The following is a 24680-nucleotide window of genomic DNA, read 5'->3' as shown; positions in this document are numbered from 1 at the left end:
GAAGCGCTCTGTTGACCTTCTTTAAGTCTAATATCGGACGGAAGGAGCCCTCTTGGGCACTACGAAATAAATCGAGTACCTTCCGGTCCAACGCTCATCCGGCGGGACTGGGGCAATCGCCCCCAGAGCCTTCAAACGAGCCAAAGTCTGGAGCACCACCTGCTGCTTTGCCCGGGACCCGCAAGACGACACCAAGAACAGATCCCGTAGTGGGTGAGCAAAATCCAAAGTGTAACCGTGTTCTATGATGTTTAGAACCCACTGATCTGAAGTAATCTTGACCCATTCCTCGTGAAACAGAGAAAGGCAACCTCCGATCTCCGGAACGGCTGAATGGGCCAGTGCACCTTCATTGGGTAGACTCGTTTTTTGCGAAGAATCCTTGGGAGGCTCCATCACAAGGAGGCAGTCTACTGCGAAAGGAATGAGCCCAAGACTGGGACCATGCCGACACTTGTCGAGGAGGAAAATGGTGTTGACCCCGAAAACAACTGCAAAACGAGCCGAGAGGGTGAGAAGACCTGGGCTTATCCTCCGGGAGCTTGTAAACCTTATTGTCCCCTAAGGCCTTAATTAGGTGCTCCAGGTCATCTCCAAACAACAGTTTTCCTTTATATGGGAAGGAACCCAGCTGAGACTTCGACAAGATGTCAGCCGACCCGTTGCGAAGCCAAAAAAGCCTCCTTGCCGACATCACAGAGGCCATCGTGCGCGAGGATGTACGTAGATCATACAAAGCATCCGCCGTATAAGCTACTGCCGCCTCTATACGGTCCGCCTGTTCCACCTCCGCCAGGGGAAGCTCCTGAGTTGTGAGCAACTGCTGTACCCATCTAATAGTAGCTCTCTGCATGAGACTACTACACACGGCCGCCCTGACGCCCAGCGCAGATACCTCAAAAATCCTTTTGAGAAGAACCTCCAGCTTCCTATCCTGGAGGTCCTTAAGAGCTGCCACTCCCGTCACAGGAATGGTTGTGCGCTTAGCGATCACAGAGTCCACCTTAGGAATCTTAAGCAGATCAAAGGATTCCTCCGGAAGCGGATAAAGCTTTTCCATGGCTCTACTAACTCGCAGGCTGGCTTCAGGTGCATCCCATTCCAGAGTCATAAGCTGCAAAAGCATCGGGTGAAAAGGGAAGGTTTTAGAGGAGGGGGGGCCCGAAGACCCGACAAGACCGGATCCCCCGAGGAAGGCTCCGCCGTGGGCTGCGACACCTGAATATCGAGTTCATCAAGGACATGAGGGATCAAGGGGTCCAGCTCCTCCCTGCGAAATAACCGGAGCACTCACAGGTCATCCCCGTCAACCGGGGTGGCATTGTCAACGTCATCGCCCGTGGGAGGATCCTGAGGATTGGGATCTGGCTGGACAGGGGATGGCAGCACCACAGCATCAGGAACTGGTGGTGGCTGGACCCTAGGGGCCGCTGACCCTCTCTGCAGGCCTAGGAAGCTTTGCAGGTGGAGGCTCCTGCAAATTCCAATCTGCCTCAGCCTCCATGTAAGCTTTATGCAACAATAATACAAATTGAGAAGAAAAGGGGTGCTGCTGCTTTAAGGGCCCCCCCGGAGGCAAGACGGGAATAGGTGGGGAGTCAACACCCAAACCGCAAGGCCTTTCAGGACTTAAATTATGAGGAGAAAGCCACGGAGGGGATTCCCCTCCCCCGGAGCGTAGTATCAGACCTAGAATCGGGCAAAATGGCCGCCATTCCCGCACTTCTCGGGGACGGCCTCCGATTGCGAGCAAGGAGACCTTTTTCTAACCCTCACGATCACGTAAGGGATGGCCGCTTGCCTGCACCCAGTACCTGAGAAGGGCCTTCCCCCCCTGGGGATGAAACGCGAGCAAAGTCCCTTGCGGGAGAGCCGCACAATCCCCGCAGCATGGCCATCTGAGCTGCCACAGAAAAATTCGCTGGGTAAGCAATTACCCCCTCCAGAGACCCGGGGAGATTACAACCGGCTATGTTTAAAAACTTTTAAATGTTTTGTTTTTTTTTAAATTTTAACCCCTGCAAACCAGGGGAATGACACGTCCCTGGGCTCTTAACAGAGGAATGAAGCTTCTCTATATCATTAGGGGTGAGGGAACGGCCCACCGGTAAATCCCCCCTACTCACCGGGCTGAGGCACCAAAGTTCTCCGGGAAATTAGGCTGTAGGGCACCCGGCCCAGCCTTGCCTGCTACCAAGTGGGCACCCCCCCTTGGGAGGGCTGCAGCCCACTGCTTTCTGACTGAACTTATTAAACTCGAACACTACCTTTTCTCTACTTTTTTTTTTTTTTTAAGTAACAGTTGATCTAGCCAAAGGTAACTATGGATACAAAGAATAATCATTCACACCAATGAAAGATCAAAATTTGTAAAAGGATCAGGACCGCAGGTTATGCCATCCTTCATCTGCTGGAGTCAGAGAAATATTGAAGGACCGCAGGTGGTACAAGGGGTTATCAGGGGGTGCCTTCAGCTTTTTTCTCTGACTCCATCTGCTGGAAGGGAGGCATAACCCAGCGGTCTGGACTGATCCTGGTATGTACAGGGAACTACATTTTTTGTGACTTACCTAGAGATATCCAATAAAGGAGGCATAGAATCAGGAATGACTAAATACATAAATCCCACTTAATTTGACATGCCGCGAGAGAATAATGTAAATACTTACATTTTGGACAAAGTAGTGTGGCTACTGTGTTAGTCCACTTGAATGCACAGAAATAAAAGGTTAACGAGAACAAAAAAAACATATAAGTTGATATCACATCTTAATATATTTTTTACTTGCTTCCTCAGAACAGAATGAAGAAAAGATGATGTTTACCAAAAAATACAAGTGAATCCTAAAAGGCCTTCCAATGAGAGGGTGCAGGGAGTCTGATCATCAATCCCCTCTTATCGAGTGCCTTCTATGAGTCACTTCTAAACTGCTTATTCTGTTTGGACCTGATGAAGTCAAAAAATGTATTAAGTTACCTTTACTACTGTAGGTATTTACCGGCCCTTTGTAATGGAGCTGCAAACAAGGCACATGACCGGGAACAAAGGAAAAGGATGCTTAGCTGGTCATGATCAATGGCACAAGGATGTGTTTTGGTGGGTGCTGGATTAGCATCTAGAAGTCTGGGTCTCACAAGAAAAAGACACAACCAGCTTATCTAAAAAGAAGTTTTATTGCTGTTCATGCAGAATATTATACATGCAGCCACAAACACAATATAAAAAAAAACAACTTAAAAATACCCCCAGCAAAAGTTCCCTCCCTGAAGCCCTCAGCTCTATTTCTGGCACAGGTCAGGACAACTTCTGCTCTTAGCAGAGGATGTTACTGAAACATAGGAGTCATTTCATCATGGACTCGTCCTTAAACTCAAATAATGAAACCCAAACCAAGCCAGACAGACGGAGAAAGCAAGCCCTCTACGCACAGCTACGAAGGTGAGAGGCAACATGGAAACTTTAATGAGCACACGATCAGCAGCTGCCGTATGCACAGCAAAACCAGGTTTCACTGTTCATAGATCAAATTATAACCACAAGGGGCTCCAAAAGAACATCAGGAGGCCGGCACAAGGACTGGATGCTTGGAAGGTTTCAAGCAATCTTCTCACCACACAGAGAAATGATCCTAAAACATCACACTATGCAACTTCAGGGTTGTGTGCACATTAAGTGCATGTTTAGAAGTGGTGCACAACAGCTCTGGACCTGGGAAGGGTCAACCTGAAGATGCTGATCCAGTCCAGGTTTTGCCCCACAGCATGCACGCAGACAGATATACTCAGAACTACACTTCCATGCATGCAAAGAGCAAAACCAGGACTGGGTCAGCTTCTTTGACTTGACCTGGGTGTGATGAGAATGCAAGTACAGATGAATACAAGCACAGTACAACAGCAGATCATAAATCTGCCCCTCCCTCCCTCCAGGAAAACAATACTGAGCATTATGCTTGCATCATGGAAACCTAGAAACACGACAGCATTTCACCAAAATACTTTAGAAATAAAGCTGGGATATGGCTTTGAACCTGAAAGTCTAAGGGGAGAGGAGAAGCCTCCCTTCGTCAACAGGGCTGAGGTGGTGCCAAGTCTGCTTTCAGCATCTCACCAAAATTAACAAAGCTTTGACCTTTACTCTAGGACACCAATTACTCTCCTCTTTTTAGTTTGAACGTAACAATGTCAAACTCATAATGAAACATATTCATTTAAAAAGCAATCAACCCTTCAGAGCATCCTGCTGGAAAATACATCTTGGACATGCTCTCATTACCAGTAGATAACGGCGTGCTCTGGCACCGAAACACGAAGCCATCCTGGGACTTGGCTGGCAATAATGGTGTGCGTGTGAGAGAGAGAAAGTGGAGACGGGTGTAAGAGGGCATGCTACTCCAGGAGTAGGCAGTGGATCAATCCCCTGTGACCTGTGTAGCTGCTCCGTCTGACGTCTGACTACTGGACTGAATGAACATGGGCTGAGTGATGTCCTGACCTGCCGGCATAGTCACTTGCTGAATCTGGTAGAGCTGCTGAAAAAGTTAAAAATAAAAACACAATTGTAAATTCTCAAACTCTGTGCATCTCAGAAATCCTGCAGACAAAGTCATGCAGCCATACAGTGCTCACAGAACTATGTTAACGAGGCCTCAGGGCAATGAGTGCATTGGCTTTTTGTTTTGGTTTTTTTTAAAGACACTGGAAGGCTCTGCTGAATCTCTGCTGTTTTCTAGCCACAGTGAGCGACGTCAGAATGATTGAATAAATCCTCTCGCCAGTTGGCTTCAGCATGCAGCTACAGAGATCCCCGTTAAACCACACAGCTCTGGCTCAGGATGAAAAGCTTTTCAAAGCACATATATTGTGGCTGGAGAATGGGGAAATAGGCAAAACTAAATTCAGATGTTACAATTTCTCTACAGCAAGACTGTGTGAGTGCCTCTTTGGGAAGGGGGTGTTCTACTCCCAGTGGTTTGTACCTTGTGAATACATTTTTGCACCTCAGACTGAAAACATAATAAAGAATGTTTTTCCACATTAAGTGGGATGTACCAAATATTTTAGCAAAGCACTAGGGGGCAATAAAAACACTTTTAAAGAGCAAAAGTTTTGGCCATCAGCCCTGCTCACACAGAAAGTAAGTCTAGTTAATACTAAATTGTATATTACTTTAAAAAGTCCCCAGGATAACAGCTCAGCAGAATGCACTGTGCATCTTTTTCTTTCATGCAATGGAAGACCTGACAGAAATACCTTTCTTCTCAATATCTAAGCTGGGAGTAAGGGCAAAGGGGCGCACACTAAGTGCATTATCCAGTCTCATCAAGCATCAGATAGGTCTGGAGAAGATTTAGCAGGGTCAACAGCGGATGATGGCCATCATTTGAAGTTCTTTCTATCTAAATGGGATCCTAGGTAGCGCACAGACATCTGGATGCAGCCACCTCCAAGGTAGACTGCTGTGTACTCTGACTCTCTCACTACTTGAAAGCAAAGGAAGAAGAATATACAGAGAGACTCGTGATTAAAGTACATGAGCTGGACTCCCATTCCTCTGCTCCAACCACATCACATCACCAGCCAAAGGCCAAGCATCTCCTTTTTTTTTTTTTTTTGGAGTGTAGTTGGTGGAATGAGCATGGAAATAAAAGGGAAGACAAGTGCAAGCTTGGCTGTTCCTTGCTCTAATTGCAAGGCCCCATGAAAGTGGAGTGCAGTACCTGCCCATCAGTGAACTGACTGAACTGCTGCTGGCCCTGCTGGACATCCGTTTGTGAAATCTGGAAGAGAAGAGAGGCATAAATAAGTAATTTACCCACCATCACAATGCACTGTGCAGATCAATGAAGAGTGAATGAAAGCAAGGGACAGAAAATAGTACAAGTAAGTGAACTTGGTAACATCAAATGGGGCCAAGCAGGCAAGGAAGAATACAGCCACCAGCAACAAGGAGGTTGGCCAACTCCCAGCCCCCAAAGGTGGCAGCAAGAAGAGGACTGTGAAGGGAAACTGCTCTACATTCAATGTTGTGTTGTCTTTAAAGAGGATTTGCAAAATGCACTGAAGGAACAAAGTGATGACTTCTGAAGAAATCAATGTACAGTCTCAGAGGTTATGCTCCACTGACAAGGCAGGGGGCACAGAAGGGGCTGGTGAGACAGAAAAGGACCCCCCCATATGGTGGGTCACAGCTGAAGAGAGAGTTTTCCACACTAACCTAAACTAAAGCAGCAAAGCCTGCTGTCTGGGATCCAAGACCTACCTGCTGCGCACTGGCTGCCAGAGTCTGGATCTGTCCCTGGACCACCTGGGCTCCTGACACCGGTTGAGCTAAGCGGATATACTGCAGTTGGCCCGTGTTCAGCTGAACCTAGAAAGAGAGAGATGTGCTTCATGTGCAGCAGACACCCATTCCCTGCAGATCACACGCTGCTGCATAGGAGAGCTCCTAGCATTCACAACCAAGGGCTGCTTGAAACAAACCTTGGCTATAAAAGTTCTGGCTTTATCCCTTCCAAGAACAAGCAGCCACAGAAAATGTCCAGCTGTCTTGAGATCCCAAACAAAACTCAAGCTCTAAATGAGTGCAGACATTTCCTAATGTACCTAAAGCCCAATCAGAACAGGCCAGGCCGGTTTAAAGTGTTAGAGTTAAACTTGATGAAATCAGCTGAACAGGGCAGGTCCACTCACTTCTGCTGCCTGGCCGCACACAACAGTAACAGAAGGCTGGATTTCAAGCACCCCATCTCCCAGGGCTGCACCCGCACCTTCTTCTTTATCTTACCGGTATCTGCTGGATTTCTCCTGTGTTCGTGATAATCTGCTGCATGACCTGCATTGTCTGGCCGCTCCCACTCTGAGCCTGCTGCGTCTGCCCCTGTGGTTGTGCTTGGACTATCTGCACTTGCTGACCTTCTCCTACCTGCATGGTAAGTGGGGTACCCTGGATCCAAACACACAAGTATTGATGTCTCAGAGCAACACCTAACAGGCCAGATTAGCAACGTGCACCACCTGCCCCCATATAACACACAGAATATTCCACTAAATCTGGGGTCTGATCTCCCCTTTTACAATATGCATTCACAAAGTGTCACTAGCAACATTCGGAGAGCCCAGAGAAGGGACATTGGTTAGGAGACTGCAGTTATTTTGCTAACAGTATTGACTGGCAGGGTGCCCAGCAGTACCAGTATTTTCCAGAGCTGTGGACCTCACTGACCTGGCCCTGCTGTGGCTGAGCAATGATGATCTGTCCTGGCTGGAGAGTTGCTGTGCTGCTCTGCTGCCCTTGCTGCTGCCCCTGCACCTGCACTGTGGGCTGCTGAGCAAGGGTGAAATAATACTGGACAGGTTCAGCTGGAGTCACAGCCTGGCGCACCTCCTCCTAACACAGGCAAAACAAAAGAGACAGTAAACAGTCTGAGCTCATCATGCACCTTTCCCAATAAAAGCTGGGAAACAATTATTTACATGAGAAGCCAAAATGAAATGTAAAATGCAGAGATAAATCAAAAGGAAGGCCATGCATTCATTACCTCCTTCATAAAATTAACAGTGTGTCTTAAGATTTGAAAGTAAAAAAAAGGGTGTTCCTGTTTACAGGCTTTTCCATCCTAATGACCTGCATACAGGCAAACAATTAGTATGATTAAAATCCAAACAGGTGCATCACTGGCTGCTCAGTCTTATTAAGGGTGCTAAAAGCAAGACCAGCAAGGTCCAAAGGCTACTGAACTGCACACTGCAGGGCCCATTGCAGATTTTACCTGAAGACTAGGTACAGATATTTGAAGAACTAGTCAGTAGTGCCGAAGCTCACCTCTCATCAGTGGACTTTATATGCACTAGTACATCACGGCAAAAAGCAAACCTCTTGCTACATATACTCGGAAGTTAATGAATGTAAAGAAAATGGAACAGCATTTCTGTATAAAAGATATCCTTACGTGGTTTGTTTGTTTTTTTGTAGACAATGTGTTCAGATTCATCAGAAAAATTATTTAAGCAGCAAAAGGCACAGGCCAGAAACTCCCTGGTGCTCAGTCCATGGCAGGGGGAGTAAACGCCCTTCTCCCAGCCACCTTAAATTCACAGCTGAGAGTGTAGGATGTTTACACTCTCTACAGCATGGCAGCTTCTAAGATGTCACGTTTCTATTCTTTTAGTTGCTTAAAAGAAAATTTCAATTCACCAACTCTCTCATCACTCACGGTTAGTCTGGGTGATGTAGAGAAAGATAATACCAAGCCCTGCTCCCCAGTTTCCAAGGAAAGCACCATTCCTTATTCCAAACATAACCAGCATCCTCAATAATCCTTTAGAAGACTATTCCAGAGCAAACGAAGTAAAGGGAACGCTGACCAAGTGTGAGTGTGCAGGGATGCTGCCCTGTAGCTGCCTCTACACTTCCTGCTTTTTCGTGGCAAATACTTTTAAAAGCATTCCTTCAGGTGCTCAGAAAAAAGTGCATGCTTTGTTCAATTCTCTTTTAAAATATAGAAGTCTAATGCTAAAGAAAGCTACTGAAGTCCAACAGCCAATAGTGGGAACTGAATAGGCACCTCCAGGTTGGCTACAGTGTGCTGTAAGCACTAGCCTACAGTGGTAGCCTAGGGCATATTAAAGATATGTAAATCATCTCATATTAAGATTAATTTAAACTTTCATAGACTGATCTTATCATCAAAGGTTAGAAATAAGCACAATGTCCCAGCAATTTTATCCTCAAAGCAGGCAGTTCTGCTAGGATTGCGACTGTGGCAGCCTGCCGCTGTAAACATCCGACTGAAAGCTCTTTACAAAACTTTACAGCTTCCAGTCAAGGATGTTTACAGTCGCAAAAACTGCCTACACAGACTGCAGAGTAACAGCAAAGAAATCTGCACATATCCCCTCTGCTCCCTCCAGTGAGACATTGTAAAACAGAACCAAGAGCAGGAGATCCGAGCCCACAGCGGTCCCGTGGTTCTTTCCTCCAAAGTCAAACATCCCTGCTGCAGAGGCACAGCACAGATGCAGTGTGAATACACGGGGCAGTCCCATAATATTCCCTTCTCCCTCACCTGTCGCTTTGGAGGTTTAAGCTCATCTCGAGGGACGATGTCAATTAGAAAGTCAAACTGATCAAACTTTGTAATTGCCATTGCGATGTCATTCCTCTGTTGACAAACATAAAAAAAAAAAAAAAAAAAGAGGGAGATCTGGAGAGTTAGCAATTTGAACATAGGTAATATTTTAATACCTTCTCCAAAAACAAATGACATGAAAAGAAAGGACTTTTGTTGCTTCTACACTGCAGTCATTTCATTCCACTTTGCTTCTATAAGACAATATCATGAAAGCAGAGTCAGCACCTGAAGGGTCCTACGCTTATTGTCCTCCGTGTGTATCCAAGCCCGCAGCGTTAATTCTGTGATGAAAATATGAGCAGCTTTAGCAAACAGCACCGGCGCTTCAGCACTGATCATCTGCAAAACAAAAGCCAGAGCAGAAACTCTGGATTCAGCCTGGCCTGCTCATTTATTAGGTTTGTCATTATGGCTCCTCTACCCTTCCCACTTGCCTCAGGGTGGAAGACATTTCTATTTGCACGCAGAATGTTTTAGAAATAAGCACAACTCACTGGCCTTCCCTCTAGTGGCATTGTGATTTTCAGAGCCTTCCTATATCACTAAAGTTCATTAGAAATAGTTCTCACCTGAAATTTAAGTATTAAAGGGATAGCACGTTAGAGCATGGGAGGCAGAGGGACGAGGCTCTCTTTTCAGGGACCTTCACGCAGGCAACATTCCTTTCTCTAATAAAAGCCCATGAAATCATTGTGCAGTTTACATAGAAAATTTGACTAAATATCTTGGGTCCTGCATCTCCCATTTTGTGTCCAGGGAAGAAGCTGGGCAGAGCCCTGCCTACAGAAAAATATGCTCTGACTAAGCAGCCTACGTACTAAGCATGAGAGAAAACCTTTCCAGCTTAGGCCCTTAAGAGCAGACATTTCTTAGATGGTAAAACCATTGACTTTTTCCCTGCACCTTCACATCTTCATCCAATTTCATGATTTTCTTGATGCGAGCCAACGGCAGCTCCTGCACTCGGAAATCTTTCTGCAATAGAAAAAGGAAGAGAGATAACCCCTCTGTATGCTGCTAGCCGTTAGGAGGAGAATCAAATAGGCCTAGCAGAGTAAACATTCATCTTCCAGAAGCCCATCCAAGATGCTTACTGTGCAAATACAAAACATAGTACATGACAGAAAATAAATAAATAAATACAAACAAACCAACCCATCCAAGTCTGCTCTCTGTTCTCTCTGTCCACACTGCTAAGGATATCTCCCAACTGCCAGCCATGGTGTGTGACTGCTTCTAAGGTTTCAGCCCCAATCCAGGGACAGTTTTTGTCCTCACCCCATATCACCTGGCCTCCTAGCTCCAGTGTAACCCGCTCGACTCTAGGACTTTTACTTCTTACACACCAGCATTACCCTGTGATTTATGCTTTCGTATTTATATTTTAGTAAAGAGATAACACACTGCTACTGAGGGCAGGAACCGGACTATGTTTTTCAGGATGTATTTAGGAAAATTAATGACATAATTGAAGTTGCTGGTTCCACAACTGGCTAAGTCGAGTAAGGGAGATGAACTGAAGGAGAGTAGGCATCCAATATTCTCAAGCTGAAAACAAAAGGAAAACATTGCAAGCTGAGCCCATTATGGTCTGACAGACGTGCAGAAGAGATTGCCTTACGCTGGTGCTTGTGAAAGGCAAACTTGGCGACACTAACAAAGGATTTCAATTTTCCCACAAGTCCCTTGCACAAGAAGAGTCTTCTGACTGGAAAATGGCGTGGCAAGAGTGGCAGATACTTGCTGAATATGGCCATGATGGCTCAGTCTATATGCAGTGTCCTTTTACAATAATAAACTTCTAATGTAAGTCCCAACACTTTGCTGGGACTGCAGGAAAACATGGTATGTTCTCTGGCTATCGTCCAAATGAACAAACTGTAAACATCATCTTCTCCCTTTCCAAATTAGGTAGCAAGAGTTTTACTAGGCCTTTGTTAAACCTTGGACTTGTAACCTATCCAAATTAAGTTTTTATAAGTTTTCCAGCAATGAGAGAGTGTTAGATATTTTTTAATTCAGTTTTAAATAGGAGAACAAAGATTTTACTAAAGAAGAATCCACGTTACAGTTTGACACGGGCTTTTATTTCATGCTTAGGGTCTGTTTCATTACAGCTTTCCTTCTATTCTGCATGTATGAGAAGAAAGCTTAGTAAATCAGGACCTCAGACTGCTAAATGAGCACAAGAGACTCAAAGACGGCATTACTGGCATGGAATATAAGAACACAGGGATTGGGCTCTGTGCAGGTTTCATTCCCAAGCTGGACACCGAGTGATTCTCCCCAGCTTAGGGGCTCTTGCTTACCACTGTCAGATTGCGGATCTCCTCCATGACCCGAGGCCAAAAAGACTGCAGGCTTTGCTGAGCATCACTGCTGCCCCCAGCACCAAATCCTCCATCAGCAGACATGCTGATAACTGAAACACACAAGATCTTTTATTTATTTCAAAGCTTTTTTTTATAGCACACATGCAGAAAACTGACCAGAGTAGTTCACATCATCATAAATGCAAATATAAAATAAAAAATTCACTGAAACATTAGGCAACCTAAAAAGACTACCAACCCCATTATGTTCTTGGGTAGAGCTGTGCTTTTACTTTCTAAATGACAATTAGTTTCCAACCTGATGTCTGATGGTGCTGAGTTGGTCAATGTTGGCCCGTACACTGAAAACATTGTTTGAAAAGCTGCCCTTTTGATCTCTTTCACCACGGGCACAACAAACAAGGCACCATATGCAGATTGCAATCTGTACACAGGTTTAATAGAGAGAAGACCTTGCAGGCCAAGATACTCTGAGCTAGCAGCAGGCTCCAAGGTGCTTTTCCTGTACTGATGCTCAAATACCTCAGTGCCTCTCATACAACTGCAATGCAAAATACTTTGCAAGGAATCATGACAGCCAGCTGAGCTGTCGGACATGCTGCAAGATTAAGGAGAAGAGCGAGGTAAGATTTAAAAATGCTCCATATATATACCAGTTGGAGATTTTGAAGAATAATCTACAAGAAATGACCGTTCGGGAACTGGAAACATCATGTTTGGGCTGGAACCTAAGTCACTGCTTTTTCCTTACGTCTTCATACAATGAGGGGGGCATTCGGGCTTGCCCGACTCACTCTGAGTACACGCGGGCTTCCACTCAGCACATTCTTGTAACTGGTTTAGAGCTGCTCCAGGAGTGACTTTGCAGAAGTACCAATCACTTTTAGCTCATTTGTGGGCTATGTGGGGTGCTAAAAAGTGCCCCCTACATAAACAGCTGGGGAACAAGTGGCACTTATACAACTGTAACCTGCCTGGCTCCTATTGCTAACAGGATACAATGCTTGTGAATTACTAGCAAGTCCAGAAATAAACAAGTGGCACTTATACAACTGTAACCTGCCTGGCTCCTATTGCTAACAGGATACAATGCTTGTAAATTACTAGCAAGTCCAGAAATAAACAAGTGGCACTTATACAACTGTAACCTGCCTGGCTCCTATTGCTAACAGGATACAATGCTTGTAAATTACTAGCAAGTCCAGAAATAAGCATAGCATTCATTTTCCAACCCATCATCATCTCTGCCAATCAAGCTCTTCCACACATTCACAAAGGGAAGAGCTCGTCTCAACAAGTTAACCTGACAACTCCCATCCAGTACCTTGAGTTGGACACTAATCTATATTACACCCCCCGCAGTGTCATCCCAAAACAGAGCTGGCCACTATTCTAAAAAAAGAAACTGTTTCTATATCTGTTCACATCAAGGCATTACTAGGACCTTAAAACAGCTCTTGCCGAATGTCAAGTGTGCTTGCTGCCATGACTCGATCTAGATGAATGGCGAGGTATCTTGGGCTTCAGAATGCAATCTATACTCTCAAATTTTTTACCTTGGAGGAATCTGAACTATCAGGCTACCAAGCCCAACAGTAAACCTAAGCTAGAAGGTTTTGCTCTGCCAATCACTGTAGCAAGATACACATTTTAAAAGCGATGTCAGAAGGAATAACAGTGAAGAGACTAGTAAATTAAGTCACTTTATACAATGAGCCAATTTGCTCTGTCTGTGCATTTCATTAGTTTATAAGTTAAAGCATATTTTGAAGACTCAACCTGCATGAGGAAAACTAGTCTTCTCTCCTTCTGCAAACGTTGACAGACTACAGTGGTAGGAACTACTCATAGCGGGGTCTATCTAGCAGGCTGCAAGGTCTGTAAGAACTAGAAGACCTGGTGGAAATTCAAGTGGGCCTGTCTGGCAGGCTATGCAGGGGCTCTAGCAGGCTGGATGTTTGGGCGATGGACACACTAGTATTGCTGGCTACTTGGATTATGACAATGCTTCATTGTAATGCAAAAGCTGGGTGCTGGAGGGAACTAAGTCAGGATCTTGTATGCTCTTCTAAGCATTCTTGTGGCCTGGTTTGGCCTCTGTTGGAAACAGGATGGACCCTTGGTCTGACCCAGCATGGCAATTGCTTATGTTCTTAGTAAAAAGGAGAAGTCTTGCTTGTTGTCACATTCTGTGGCTGGCAGCTGGGATAGATTCTTAGCAGTGGAGACAGAATACCTGGACAGACTGGGTCGTCTTTTTGTGCCATCATTTGATATGTTACTTTACACATCACCAAACAGAGAGAAATAAGGCTCCAGTCCCAGAATATCTGCTATTAGAGGCTGTTGGTAATGTGTAAAGAATGCAGTCCAATTTGCCCTCAGTTGAGCTAGTTCTAAAGTAGACGAGAGCAGCAAAATCTTAGCCTAGCTTGCATAGCTGTCAAGCATGACAAAGGATTTATCGATGTGGCATTTTTAAAGATGAGCTCTATATTCAGCCGCTGCGTGGCTCTGCTAATTAGTTGGTTATACTTAACCGGCTAACTAATGCTGTATATTCAGTGGCATGAATATACCCAAGCTATCTTAAAGTTAGCTGGTTATGCATAACCAGCTTACTTCAGGATAGCCCTTTCGCTAACTGAATACTGAGTTAGCCAGTTAATTTATCCATCCAACCCTTGCTCCGGTCTTAGCTGGCTAAAATCTTAGTCAGTTAAGCTACCTATCTGGCTAAGTGTAGAGTACTGAAATCCAATTCTCCTTCAGTTTGAAGGCCTGCTGATTTGTTACAGATACACCGTGTTCACATATATCTGCATAAGGAAAAGAGTGACAGGTTCAGCACAATGCACTCAATCCAGTCTACTAGGGGTCCTGTACAGAGAGTGTAAAACCTGTGTCAGGGTCAGAACAGAAAAGGGGAGACGGAAGCCTACCATGGCAAAGCATAGTGCTGTGGGGTAAGGAAGGAAGAGAAGAGCACATGCTACAGAGCAGACGCACTAACAAGACTTATACCACTTAGGGAAGATCATTCTTGAGAACAATCAAAACGATAAATGAAAAGAATCAAGTCTGCCAAAGCCACCCTCACCCCAGACGGTAGTAAAATAATAGGTTATACTTTACCAACATGCAATCAATTTAATTAGTTTGAAACTGCACTCCAACTGGACAGCGTTCAAGTGATAACCCATAGGTTATTGAAGAAATAAATATGCTCCAGTCACAAGGGAAGGCTGTGAGTTCTGGCCAAAAAGCTCACCATCTACAGAAGTATCCTGTATTTATATCAGCAACTTCTTAATTCAGTTGACTAGATTGAAATGTCTTTCCACTCAATAAAACCAACCCTAAACATGTGGATTATAAGCCATAGGAATGCTGAAAAAAATGGCACAAATTGTTATAGCAGCAAATTGCATGCAAAACATAAGCTGTCAGTATAAACTGAACTTTAAAAGGTTCCCCATGATGAACCTCAAGATCAGACATTTCCGAACATAAAAAAAAAAAAAAAAGGGCAGCTAAGTTAAGAAGCTACTTTTAGCTAAAAAGTCACCTAAAAATGTAAGGTCCCTAAATGTAGGGCTGCTATTCATTTGCTTAGATTTAGGCTCCAATGTTATCAGCGCTGACACCTAAGGCATTCCCCCACAGCCACCACTTCTTAGTCTTCTCCATTTGGAAGCCTAAAAATACAAACCTGGCTCTAGTAAATTTTCAAAAGGGACAAATTTACGAGGCTAACTCCCAAAATTACATACCCAAACCCTCTGAAAAACTGGACTCTGATTCTTGGCCCCCACTCCACAAAACTCTCATAAAGCTCTAAAACAATCAGTGTGGTTAAAACTGCAAGCACTAGAACGGGCCAAAAAGGCCTTACCCTAGCTACCACTGCACAAAACTGGGGGTTCTAATCCCAGCACTGCCCACATACGCGACCTCAAGCAAGTCACTATAATATTCAGCAAACATCTACATATCAGAAGACAATTTCATTCTAATAAGATGTTAAGAGCTTCATTTTTTAAATATGAAGCCACACAGTAAGATTAAAACCTGTGAGTTACAAGCTTTCTTGTTTCAAAAGGGGGGGGGCTGGGACAAAGTTCCCTAGTCAGAAGCCAAGCTTATTTAGTGACATCATGAGGCAATCATTTGCTTCTATGGTACCAGAAGGTGCAGATCCTGCATGGAGGCGAGGCACTATATAAATAAATAAATAAATAAATAAATAAATAAAACCAACAGCCTTGGATACTAAGAGGACCGGTAATGGAAGGGAGAGCCTAGCACTCAATGAAACCAGAGACTATAAGGCAAGCAGCAAAGGCCACAAAGCAAAATCAAGGCCAAGAAAAACTATTTTCCCTGGATTTTGGTCTCAAACTGTCTTAATCACTGCTGTGATCATGCATCATCTTTACACTGAGATGGTACAAGGCAGTTGTCTCCCCCAGTGGGGTCAGTGGCAGGAAATTAATCCCCCATCTCAGCCAAAAGGCCAAGAAAGGACTGTCCTTACTTCATGGCTTACTTGATTTTAGCCAAAAAGTAGCCGAGAAGAGCTGATGACAAATCTACCTGCCAGAAGTAGTTGACAAAGCAAAAATTGCAAATTACAAAGATGCTTATTCTGCCAAGTTACAGTCAACTAATGTTTATTTTTTTCATTTTCTAAAGAAGCTTTGCATGCGAACCCAAATTGCTGTGCTTCCAAAGTCTTACACAGGAGACAATACCCTCGCTGTTACAGTGCCAAGCAAGCAAACTTGCATGCTTTCAAAACTGTTAGTGAGCTAAAGTTGCATAAACTTGAGATGCTCATTTTTTCCCCGCCATGCCAGAATACCTCTGTATAGTGAATTATTTTTGCATGCACACTGTGAGACCTAAGCACTGCATCCATCCAGAAAATAAACTTACGGGCCGATGCTATATCAAACGCGGAAAGCGCCATGCTATAAACAAATTAGGGGGTTACGAAACCCGACGCTGGTAAACTTGGCATCGCTTTTTTTCTTAAGTTAAAAAAGAAGTACAGAAAAGCAGTTTTTTCTGCTTTTCTGTACTTTTTTTACGTGCTCAGCTATTAACGCTTACTCCAGGCAGGCGTTAATATCTGAGAGCTAAATATGCGTCTGAGACACATACTTTTTTTTTTTTTTTTAATGCGGAGTGAATGAGTAATAGCCTCATTCACATGCATTTGCATGTGATGAGCGCTATCGCATTCGCTCCACGTTGGACGCGGGTTAAATAGGCGCTAATCCCCCTATTGCATTAGGGGGTGGATTAGTGCCTATTTAACCCACATCCGAGTGTGGGTTACAGTGCGCTTGGCTGAGCTCACTGTATTGCATCGGCCCCTTACATTGTGCACCCCTCTAGGGACAGGGAAACACCTACAGTACTTGAATGAAATCTGCTTTGAAGTACCTGAAAGGCAAATATAAAAATCAAATAAAAATAAAGTATGCTGAGGTAATATGTATTTGCATCTGACTTCTGCAGAAACCCTTCTGTGGACCTACGTATTAACGCAATCTTGCTAGGCTTGCTACTTGTGTTGCAGTACATTCCCGACACGCAGAATGAGCAATTCACACTCCTCCTTGCTTTTCCAGCCCCAATGCTGGTGGACATCTGTATCTGGTTGCTGTTATCTGCCTTCAGTGTAATTCCCAACACGACGGATAAGAACAATAAACTGCCTGAAGACTACTCAAACCTGAAAGATCAGTTTTGTTGTCAGATGCTGTGTGCAACCCAAAATTTACAGAAGTTTCTCGGTGGGTTACAAGGCTTCCATCATCTCTCCCAGTCATTCAACTGTTCTCACAGAACCTACGGAGAAAGCTGTTTTTATTTCTTGTTTTCTTCTTTAAAGGAGTCCATTGAGTGACATGTGTATGCCTGCAGGACACTTGCTAAGTTTAGCTACAGTTCCCATCAGGCAGGCAGGCACAGGGAGGTAAACAGGTTTGTCCAAAGTCACAGTCTTAAATGATAAAAAGTCTAATCTGACTACCAGGTTTCAGAATTAATCAATTAATGAAAATACCCAAAGGGAATCACTATGGGGAACTCTAGATGTCACCCAAGCTGGCATGGTGGCTCAGCAGTAACGCAGTGCAGTACAGATTTTCAGGAGAAAGTATTCACAGTCCCTGTGGGAGCAGGAGAGCTAAAGTCAGTGGCACTCAGTGGCTGGACTTAGGGGGCATGCATACTGAATTATGGAGGGAACTACAATCTGTGGGCCCTAGCCAAGCACTGTCACTGCAACGAAAAGCGGGTTATAAAATAAGGGAAAAAAATATCCCAAATGATTGTGAATGAATGCTTACGGTGCCATAGCCAGCTGAGCTGGAAACCCAAACCATGAAGCAATTCCCATGCAAAAAAGCAAACACACACACACACAAGAGGCAAGCCAATGCATTTCAGGATTTAAGATTAAACATAGCAGGTTATGTTGTTTCCTGAAATGACAATTAGCAAAATAAGATGTTAAGACAAAAGAAAAAAGGATCAAAAGGAAGCAACAGAAGAAAACAATTTGATATCTCTTTCTGTTTCTGCTTCACGTGTACTTGTGAAATGTCTGTGTGTGGCTCTGATGACAATTAGCATAAAACCACCACAATTTACTTCCATTCGTTGTGCTGTTTCATCAGGATTCCAGATGAATGACAGACACGTAAGAGGAGTAACACACAAAAAACGGGAGAATATTTGTTATCAGTTATCAATCTCTCACTCACAACCTGCACAAGGATATCACTCAATCCAGTATCTGATCAAGGATTCAGGGCCAAAATTCCCCTTTCCCACACTGGGTGCCAGGCCCTATATGGGTCACATTGTTACAACTGGGGCCTGGAGACAGTTTCAAGAGTTAAAGAGAGATGATGGGGTCCTCTTCCACCTTTGGCACTATTCACCTGCCCTCAGTATGATTCTGTACTGGATGTACGGGAAGTTATGAAATATCAGTTTCTCCACATGGGTAAGTATGAATCCACAAAATATGTGGTAAAGTAATGAATATCCACACCTCAAACTTAACACTCTCCCAGTGTTATATGTAAACTACCTCAATACCTACCACTTACGTGCTAAACTGCTAGATGATTACCATATCTGGAACCAGGCTTCCTTATACTGGAAAGCAACCTGAGAAGCAGATCATCACTCCCGTCTACCTATTTACTCATCCCATCTCAAGACTGTATACACTTCACTTAAGGTCAAATGTCCTAAGCATAGACTTATAATGGAGAAATTACTTACCTGATAATTTTGTTTTCCTTAGTGTAGCAGATGGACTCAGGACCAATGGGTATAGTGTGCTCCTGATAGCAGTTGGAGACGGATCAGATTTCAATCTGACATCAGCCCTAGTACATATAACCCTGCAGGAAGCTCTGCTCTTCCGTATTCTCTTCAAAAAGCAATTGTGGATATGTGTGACTGAATAACTTGAATAACTTGGTTAACTTTGATTAACTTGAACTGGTTGATGTGGATATAGCTGGAGACCGCTAGTGCACTCAACCGAGAAACGCTGACACCCGGTAGGTATGGGTGTCCTAATTAGAGGGAAGCTTGGCTTACCCGTGTTTGTCTTGCTCTCAGAGAATTGTCCCCCGAGGTTTCCGTGATTGTCGGCAGCCGTGGGCGAGATGCCGAGTCCATTTGTCTACACTAAGGAAAACGAAATCATCAAGTAAGTAATTTCTCCATTTCCTAGGGTTTAGCAGATGGACTCAGGACCAATGGGATGTACAAAAGCTACTTCCGAACCAGGTGGGAGGCTGCCCGTGGCCCACTTAGTACTGCCCTTGCGAATGCTGTCCTCTCCTGAGCCTGAACATTCAGGCGGTAGAGCCTACAGAAGGTGTGGATGGAGGACCATGTCGCCGCCCGACAGATCTCGGCAGGTAACATCCACTTGGTTTCCACCCAGGACACTGCCTGGGCTCTAGTGGAATGGGCCTTGACTTGTAGAGGTGGAAGCTTGCCTGCCTCTAAGTAGGCCGCCTTGATAACTTCTTTGATCCAGCGGCCTATGGTTGCCCGCGAGGCCGCTTCCCCTTGTTTCTTCCAGCTATGAAGGACGAATAGGTGATCCGTCTTTCGTACTGATTCCGTCCTTTCCAGGTATCGGACTAGGAGTCTGCAGACGTTAAGGTGGCGAGATTCTTCAGAGTCCTCATGCTCATCTGGCAATGGCAGCGAGATGGTTTGGTTTAGATGGAAGTGAGAAACCACTTTTGGGAGAAAGGAGGGGACCATGAGTAGCTGTATGGATCCCGGTGAGAACCTGAGGAACAGTTAGACAGGACAGTGCTTGAAGCTTGGAGATGCGACAGGCCGAACAGACTGCAACTAGAAATGCAGTCTTCAATGTTAGTAGTCAGAGGGACAGACCACGGATGGGTCTGAAGGAGGCTCCCACTAGGAAGTCTAGGACTAGATTGAGATTCCATAGAGGCACCCGGTAGGGGTTATCGGATCTGTTTGACCGCTTTCAGGAAGCGGGAGACGTCTGGGTGAGAGGTTAGGCTGCCACCCTCCACCTTGGCTCTGTCTGTAGCATGCCAACGCGGCCACCTGTACCTTGATGGAGCTGAGACACCCCTTCTGTAAGCCGTTCTGCAGGAATTCCAGAATCATGGGAATTTTGACTGTCCGCGGGAGGATGTTGCGGTCTTCACACCAGGCTTCGAATATTCTCCATATTCTTATGTATGTTAGAGATGTGGAAAACTTGCGTGCTCAGCGCAGGGTGTCAATCACTGCCCCCGAGTATCCACTCTTCTTCAGGTGAGTCCTCTCAATGGCCAGACCGTAAGAGAGAATAGAGTTGGGTCTTCGTGGAGGATCGAGCCTTGTTGGAGCAGATCCCTGTGCGGAGGTAGCGGGAGAGGGCCCCCTGTCAGTAGTCTTCGCATGTCTGCGTACCACGGCCTTCTTGGCAAGTCCGGGGCCACTAGAAGTACTGGTCCCCTGTGGTGTTCTATCTTGCGGATGATCCCGCCCAGTAGCAGCCATGGAGGGAAGGCGTATAGCAGAATTTCCTGTGGCCAGGCCTGGATGAGGGCATTGATCCCTTGGGATTGTGGTTCCCGTCTGCGGCTGAAGAAATTGGGAACTTGTGTGTTGGACCGGGTTGCCAGGAGGTCCATGTCTGGTGTTCCCCAGCGGTTTTCTATCAATTGGAAGGCTGTGGCCAACAGCCTCCATTCCCCTGGGTCTAGACTTTCTCTGCTGAGGTAGTCCACAGTGACATTGTCTTTTCCCGCTATGTGGGCGGCTGAGATCTCACATAGGTTTGATTCAACTCACGCCATTAGGGGGTCCATTTCCAGGGACACCTGTTGTCTTCCTGGTTCCTCCCTGGCAGTTGATGTAGGCCACTATTGTGGCATTGTCTGACATGACTGACTGATTCGCCCCCGAGTCTGTGACCGAACCGTAGGCAGGCTAGTCTGACTGCCCGTGCTTCCAGTCGGTGATGTTCCATCCTGATTCTTCCTTGTCCCATTGTTCCTGGGCAGTTCCTGGCAGTGGGCTCCCCAACCTCGTAGGCTCGCATCCGTGGTGAGAAGGATCCAGGTCGGCGGGGTTAGCCTTACTCCCTTGCTCAGATGGTCTTCTTGTAGCTACCATTGTAGCTAGGTTCGAACTTCCTCCGGGAGCTGGAGGCGGATGGAGTAGTTTTGGGACATCGGATTCCATCATGACAGTAGGGGCCACATGTGAGCTCTTGCCCAGGGAATCACTTCCAGTATGGATGACATGAGGCCAAGGACTTGGAGGTAGTCCCACACCTTGGGGTGAAGACTGCTTAACAGGTTTTGCAATTGGTTCATCAGTTTTGTTCTCCTTGTAGGAGTTAGAATGACCTTGTCTTGTCTGGTGTCGAACCGGACTCCCAAGTATTCCAGAGATTGGGAGGGCTGCAGACAGCTCTTGTTCGTGTTGACTACCCACCCGAGGTTCTCCAATAGAGTTTTGACTCTGATGGTCACCTGATGACTTTCCTCTGGGGATTTTGCCCTGATCAGCCAATCGTCCAGATATGGGTGTACGAAGATGCCTTCTCTCCTCAGCGTCGCCGCCACTACCACCATGATTTTGGTGAATGTTCGGGGTGCTGTGGCTAGCCCGAAGGGTAGTGCCCGGAACTGGTAGTCGTGGTCCAGGATCGCGAAGCGTAGAAAACGCTGATGCTCGTAGTGGACCGGGATGCGTAGGTAGGCTTCTGACAGATCCAGGGATGTGAGGAATTCTCCCGGCTGTATCGCTCTTATGACTGAGCGTAGGGTTTCCATGCGGAAGCGAGGGACCCTCAGGTGACTGCTGACGGACTTGAGGTCCAGGATGGGTCGGAACGTATCCTCTTTCTTGGGAACAATAAAATAGATGGAATAGTGCTCAGTATTTTGTTGTTGCGTGGGCACCGGCATTATGGCCTTTAAGGCAAGCAATTTGGTCAGCGTGGTTTCCACTGCCGTCCTCTTGGGGAGGTCAGGGCAGGGAGATTTCACAAATTTGTCCGGAGGGATGTTGTGGAAGTCCAGATAATATCCCTCTCGAATGATGGTTAGGACCCACTTGTCCGAAGTTATCTCGACCCATCTTTGATAGAATAGGGCAAACCTGCCCCCTATGGCTTCTTCCTGTGGATGGGCCGGCTGATTTTCATTGCGGGGTGCAGCTGGGGCCTGGACCAGAGCCGGCTCCCCTTTTGTTGTGCTTGTTCCAAAAGGACTGGCCCCTGCCTGTGGGGCGAGATGTTTGATATGTACTTTTGTACGGTTTGAAGCGCTGTGATCCCCTGCCCTTAGATGTTCGGGGAGAGGGGCGCTGGCTTCTCTTGTTCTTGTCCTCCGGTAGCCGCGGTAGTGGGGATTCGCTCCATTTGTTGGCTTACTTCTCCAGTTCACTTCCGACAGGAGGGTTCCCTTCAAAGGCACTCTCATGAGTCTCGGACGCCGCGTTGGCCGACCAGCTTCGGAGCCAGAGTTGTCTTCTGGCTGCCACAAGGGACGAAACGCCTCTGGCTGCAGTGCGTACCAGGTTGGAAGTCACATCCATGAGGAATGATACTGCTGGTTCTAGTGCTTCGATGGGCGTGGTGGTGTTCCTGGTCTTAGATAAGCAGGCGCGTGTCACCACGGCACAGCAGGCAGCGATCTGTAGTGACATGGCTGAAACAAATGACTGTTTGAGGATGGATTCCAGACGTCTGTCCTGGGCATCCTTGAATGCCGCTCCTCCCTCGACTGGGATGGTAGTGCGCTTTGTGACCGCGCAGACCATGGCATCCACTTTGGGGAATGCTAGATCTTTGGCACCGGGGTCCAGGGGGTACATGGTTGCAGGGTCCGCCCCCCCCTTTGAACGTGGCCTCCGGAGACTCCCATTCCAGGTCAATCAGCTGTTGGATGGCTTGCAACAAAGGAAAATGGCGGGAGGCCTGACTGAGTCCCTAGAGGAGGGGGATTCGTCTTCAGTTCCCCTGTGGCACTTGTGCCTGGGATAGCGAGCTTTTTCAAGCTATGCGCCATGAGGTCTGAAAGCTCGTCTTTGGCGAAGAACCGCCTCATGGTTCGGTAAGGTTCCATTCCTGGAGGGATTTCTCCTTCCTCCAGGGAGTCTTGATCCTCGTCAGAGGTGTCCGTATCCCCAGTGTTGGGGCTTTTGGGCGGGAGAGGCACTTCTCTGGGTTTAGAGGGTCCCGGGATGTTAAGGTCCTCTGGGGAAGGCTGTGGTTGTGTCATTGGAGGTGCCGGTTGCATACGAACAAAGGTATGTAGGCCTCTGAAGAATTCTACCCAGGAGAAAGATGCTGGGTCTAAATTGAGAGGCGCTGCGTCCCCGGGGAGCCCCGTTTGAAGGAGGGGGTAGCGAGGTCCGGTGTACTGTTGGTGGATCCGGATCCCAGTACCGGCTGGGGAGGACCTTGATCTGGTTCACCCAGGGTCTCCTCGCACTGTAGGCACAGGGCCATGGCCTCTTCGTGCTGCACAGCTCTAATGTGGCATGCTGGGCAGAGGACCTGAGCCTTAAGCTTCTTGTCCGGTGGTGCCATGGTTTGTGCGCGCAGGATTGCTGAAACCTTCGCGAGGCTTAGTTATGCGCTACGGGTGCGCCGAAGTTGTACGTGTAGATCGAGTGTGCGCTCAATAAGATGCACGTGCCGCTGTGCGCATAGGGTTTACTTATGCGCCCGGCACAGTTGAGCGTGTGGCTATGCGCCCGGAGCACTCGTGCACATCACTGTGCGCACTGCACTTATGCGCACGCCGGTGAGCGCACAAGTGATTTTGTGCGACCGGCTCGCCTCTGTGCGCACGGATCGAATCGGCGGACAGGGCAGCGATCAAGTGAAAATGGTGACGGCAACCACATGAGCAATATGGCGACCACCTCTGAGGGTCTCCATGTGGGAGGACCCTCGTATCGGACCAGGGTCTAGCCCGGATAGGGCTGATCAACCCGCTGGCACAGATCTGTGCGGCTCTTCAAGCCTCTGAGACTTTTAGGAAGTTTTCTACCTTACCTTGTCTCGGCGTTTCCAGGTCTCGTTCCGGGCAGTCTCTGGCTGCGGGGGACGAAAGGGAAAGGACCTTAACCGCCACGCTCGAAGCTGCACCCGCTGCCTCTAAGCCGTGCCCGATGTCGGGGGCTAAGTCCATGCCGGGAACCGGCTGCCGGATCGAGGCTTACCTCTGAGGGATCGCGGAAATCACCTCAGGAATTCTCAACCGGGGGAGGGACACATAGGTATCACCGCAGGAGAGCAGGGCTCGTCTATAGAGGTAAGATTTCTTTGGTTAGAATACTCTAATGCTGTGCGAGCGTGCATAGAGTCCCGAACTGCTATGGAGACAGAAAATACTGAAGAGCATGGTGTCCTGCAGGGGTATATGTACTAGGTCTGACGTCAGATTGAAATCTGATCCGTCTCCAACTGCTATCAGGAGCACACTATACCCATTAGTCCTGAGTCCATCTACTACAAGCTAGGAAATAGGAAAACTTTTAATACAAGTGGCCCTTAGAACTGCTCATAAATCCAGAATGCCTAGATACACCCATACAAGTCATACGCTAATTTGAAGGGAAAAAAAAAAAAAAGCCCATTAGCAGCACTTATGAAACAGTCTTCCCTTTCACAATTCCA

The 24680-nt window shown here is 46.5% G+C and overlaps 1 protein-coding gene across 10 annotated transcripts in view; it reads right to left on the bottom strand.

The window, feature by feature from the left end:
* Window positions 1-3158: 3158 nt before the first annotated feature.
* Window positions 3159-24680, bottom strand: part of NFYC (nuclear transcription factor Y subunit gamma) — a 45679-nt gene continuing 24157 nt past the window's right edge. For all 10 annotated transcript variants that reach the window (XM_029619318.1, XM_029619324.1, XM_029619319.1 and 7 more), the window contains 9 exons: window positions 11444-11556; window positions 10038-10109; window positions 9360-9473; window positions 9069-9164; window positions 7226-7390; window positions 6788-6946; window positions 6263-6370; window positions 5721-5780; window positions 3159-4532 (listed from right to left, as the gene is read on the bottom strand). In XM_029619318.1, coding sequence (XP_029475178.1) covers window positions 4413-4532; window positions 5721-5780; window positions 6263-6370; window positions 6788-6946; window positions 7226-7390; window positions 9069-9164; window positions 9360-9473; window positions 10038-10109; window positions 11444-11556 — 1007 coding nt within the window. In that variant the 3' untranslated portion in view covers window positions 3159-4412. The remainder of the gene's footprint in view (window positions 4533-5720; window positions 5781-6262; window positions 6371-6787; window positions 6947-7225; window positions 7391-9068; window positions 9165-9359; window positions 9474-10037; window positions 10110-11443; window positions 11557-24680) is intronic.

Source organism: Rhinatrema bivittatum, chromosome 11, assembly GCF_901001135.1.
Source record: "Rhinatrema bivittatum chromosome 11, aRhiBiv1.1, whole genome shotgun sequence".
NCBI classification, from domain to species: domain Eukaryota; kingdom Metazoa; phylum Chordata; class Amphibia; order Gymnophiona; family Rhinatrematidae; genus Rhinatrema; species Rhinatrema bivittatum.
This window is presented reverse-complemented; position numbering and strand designations above follow the sequence as displayed.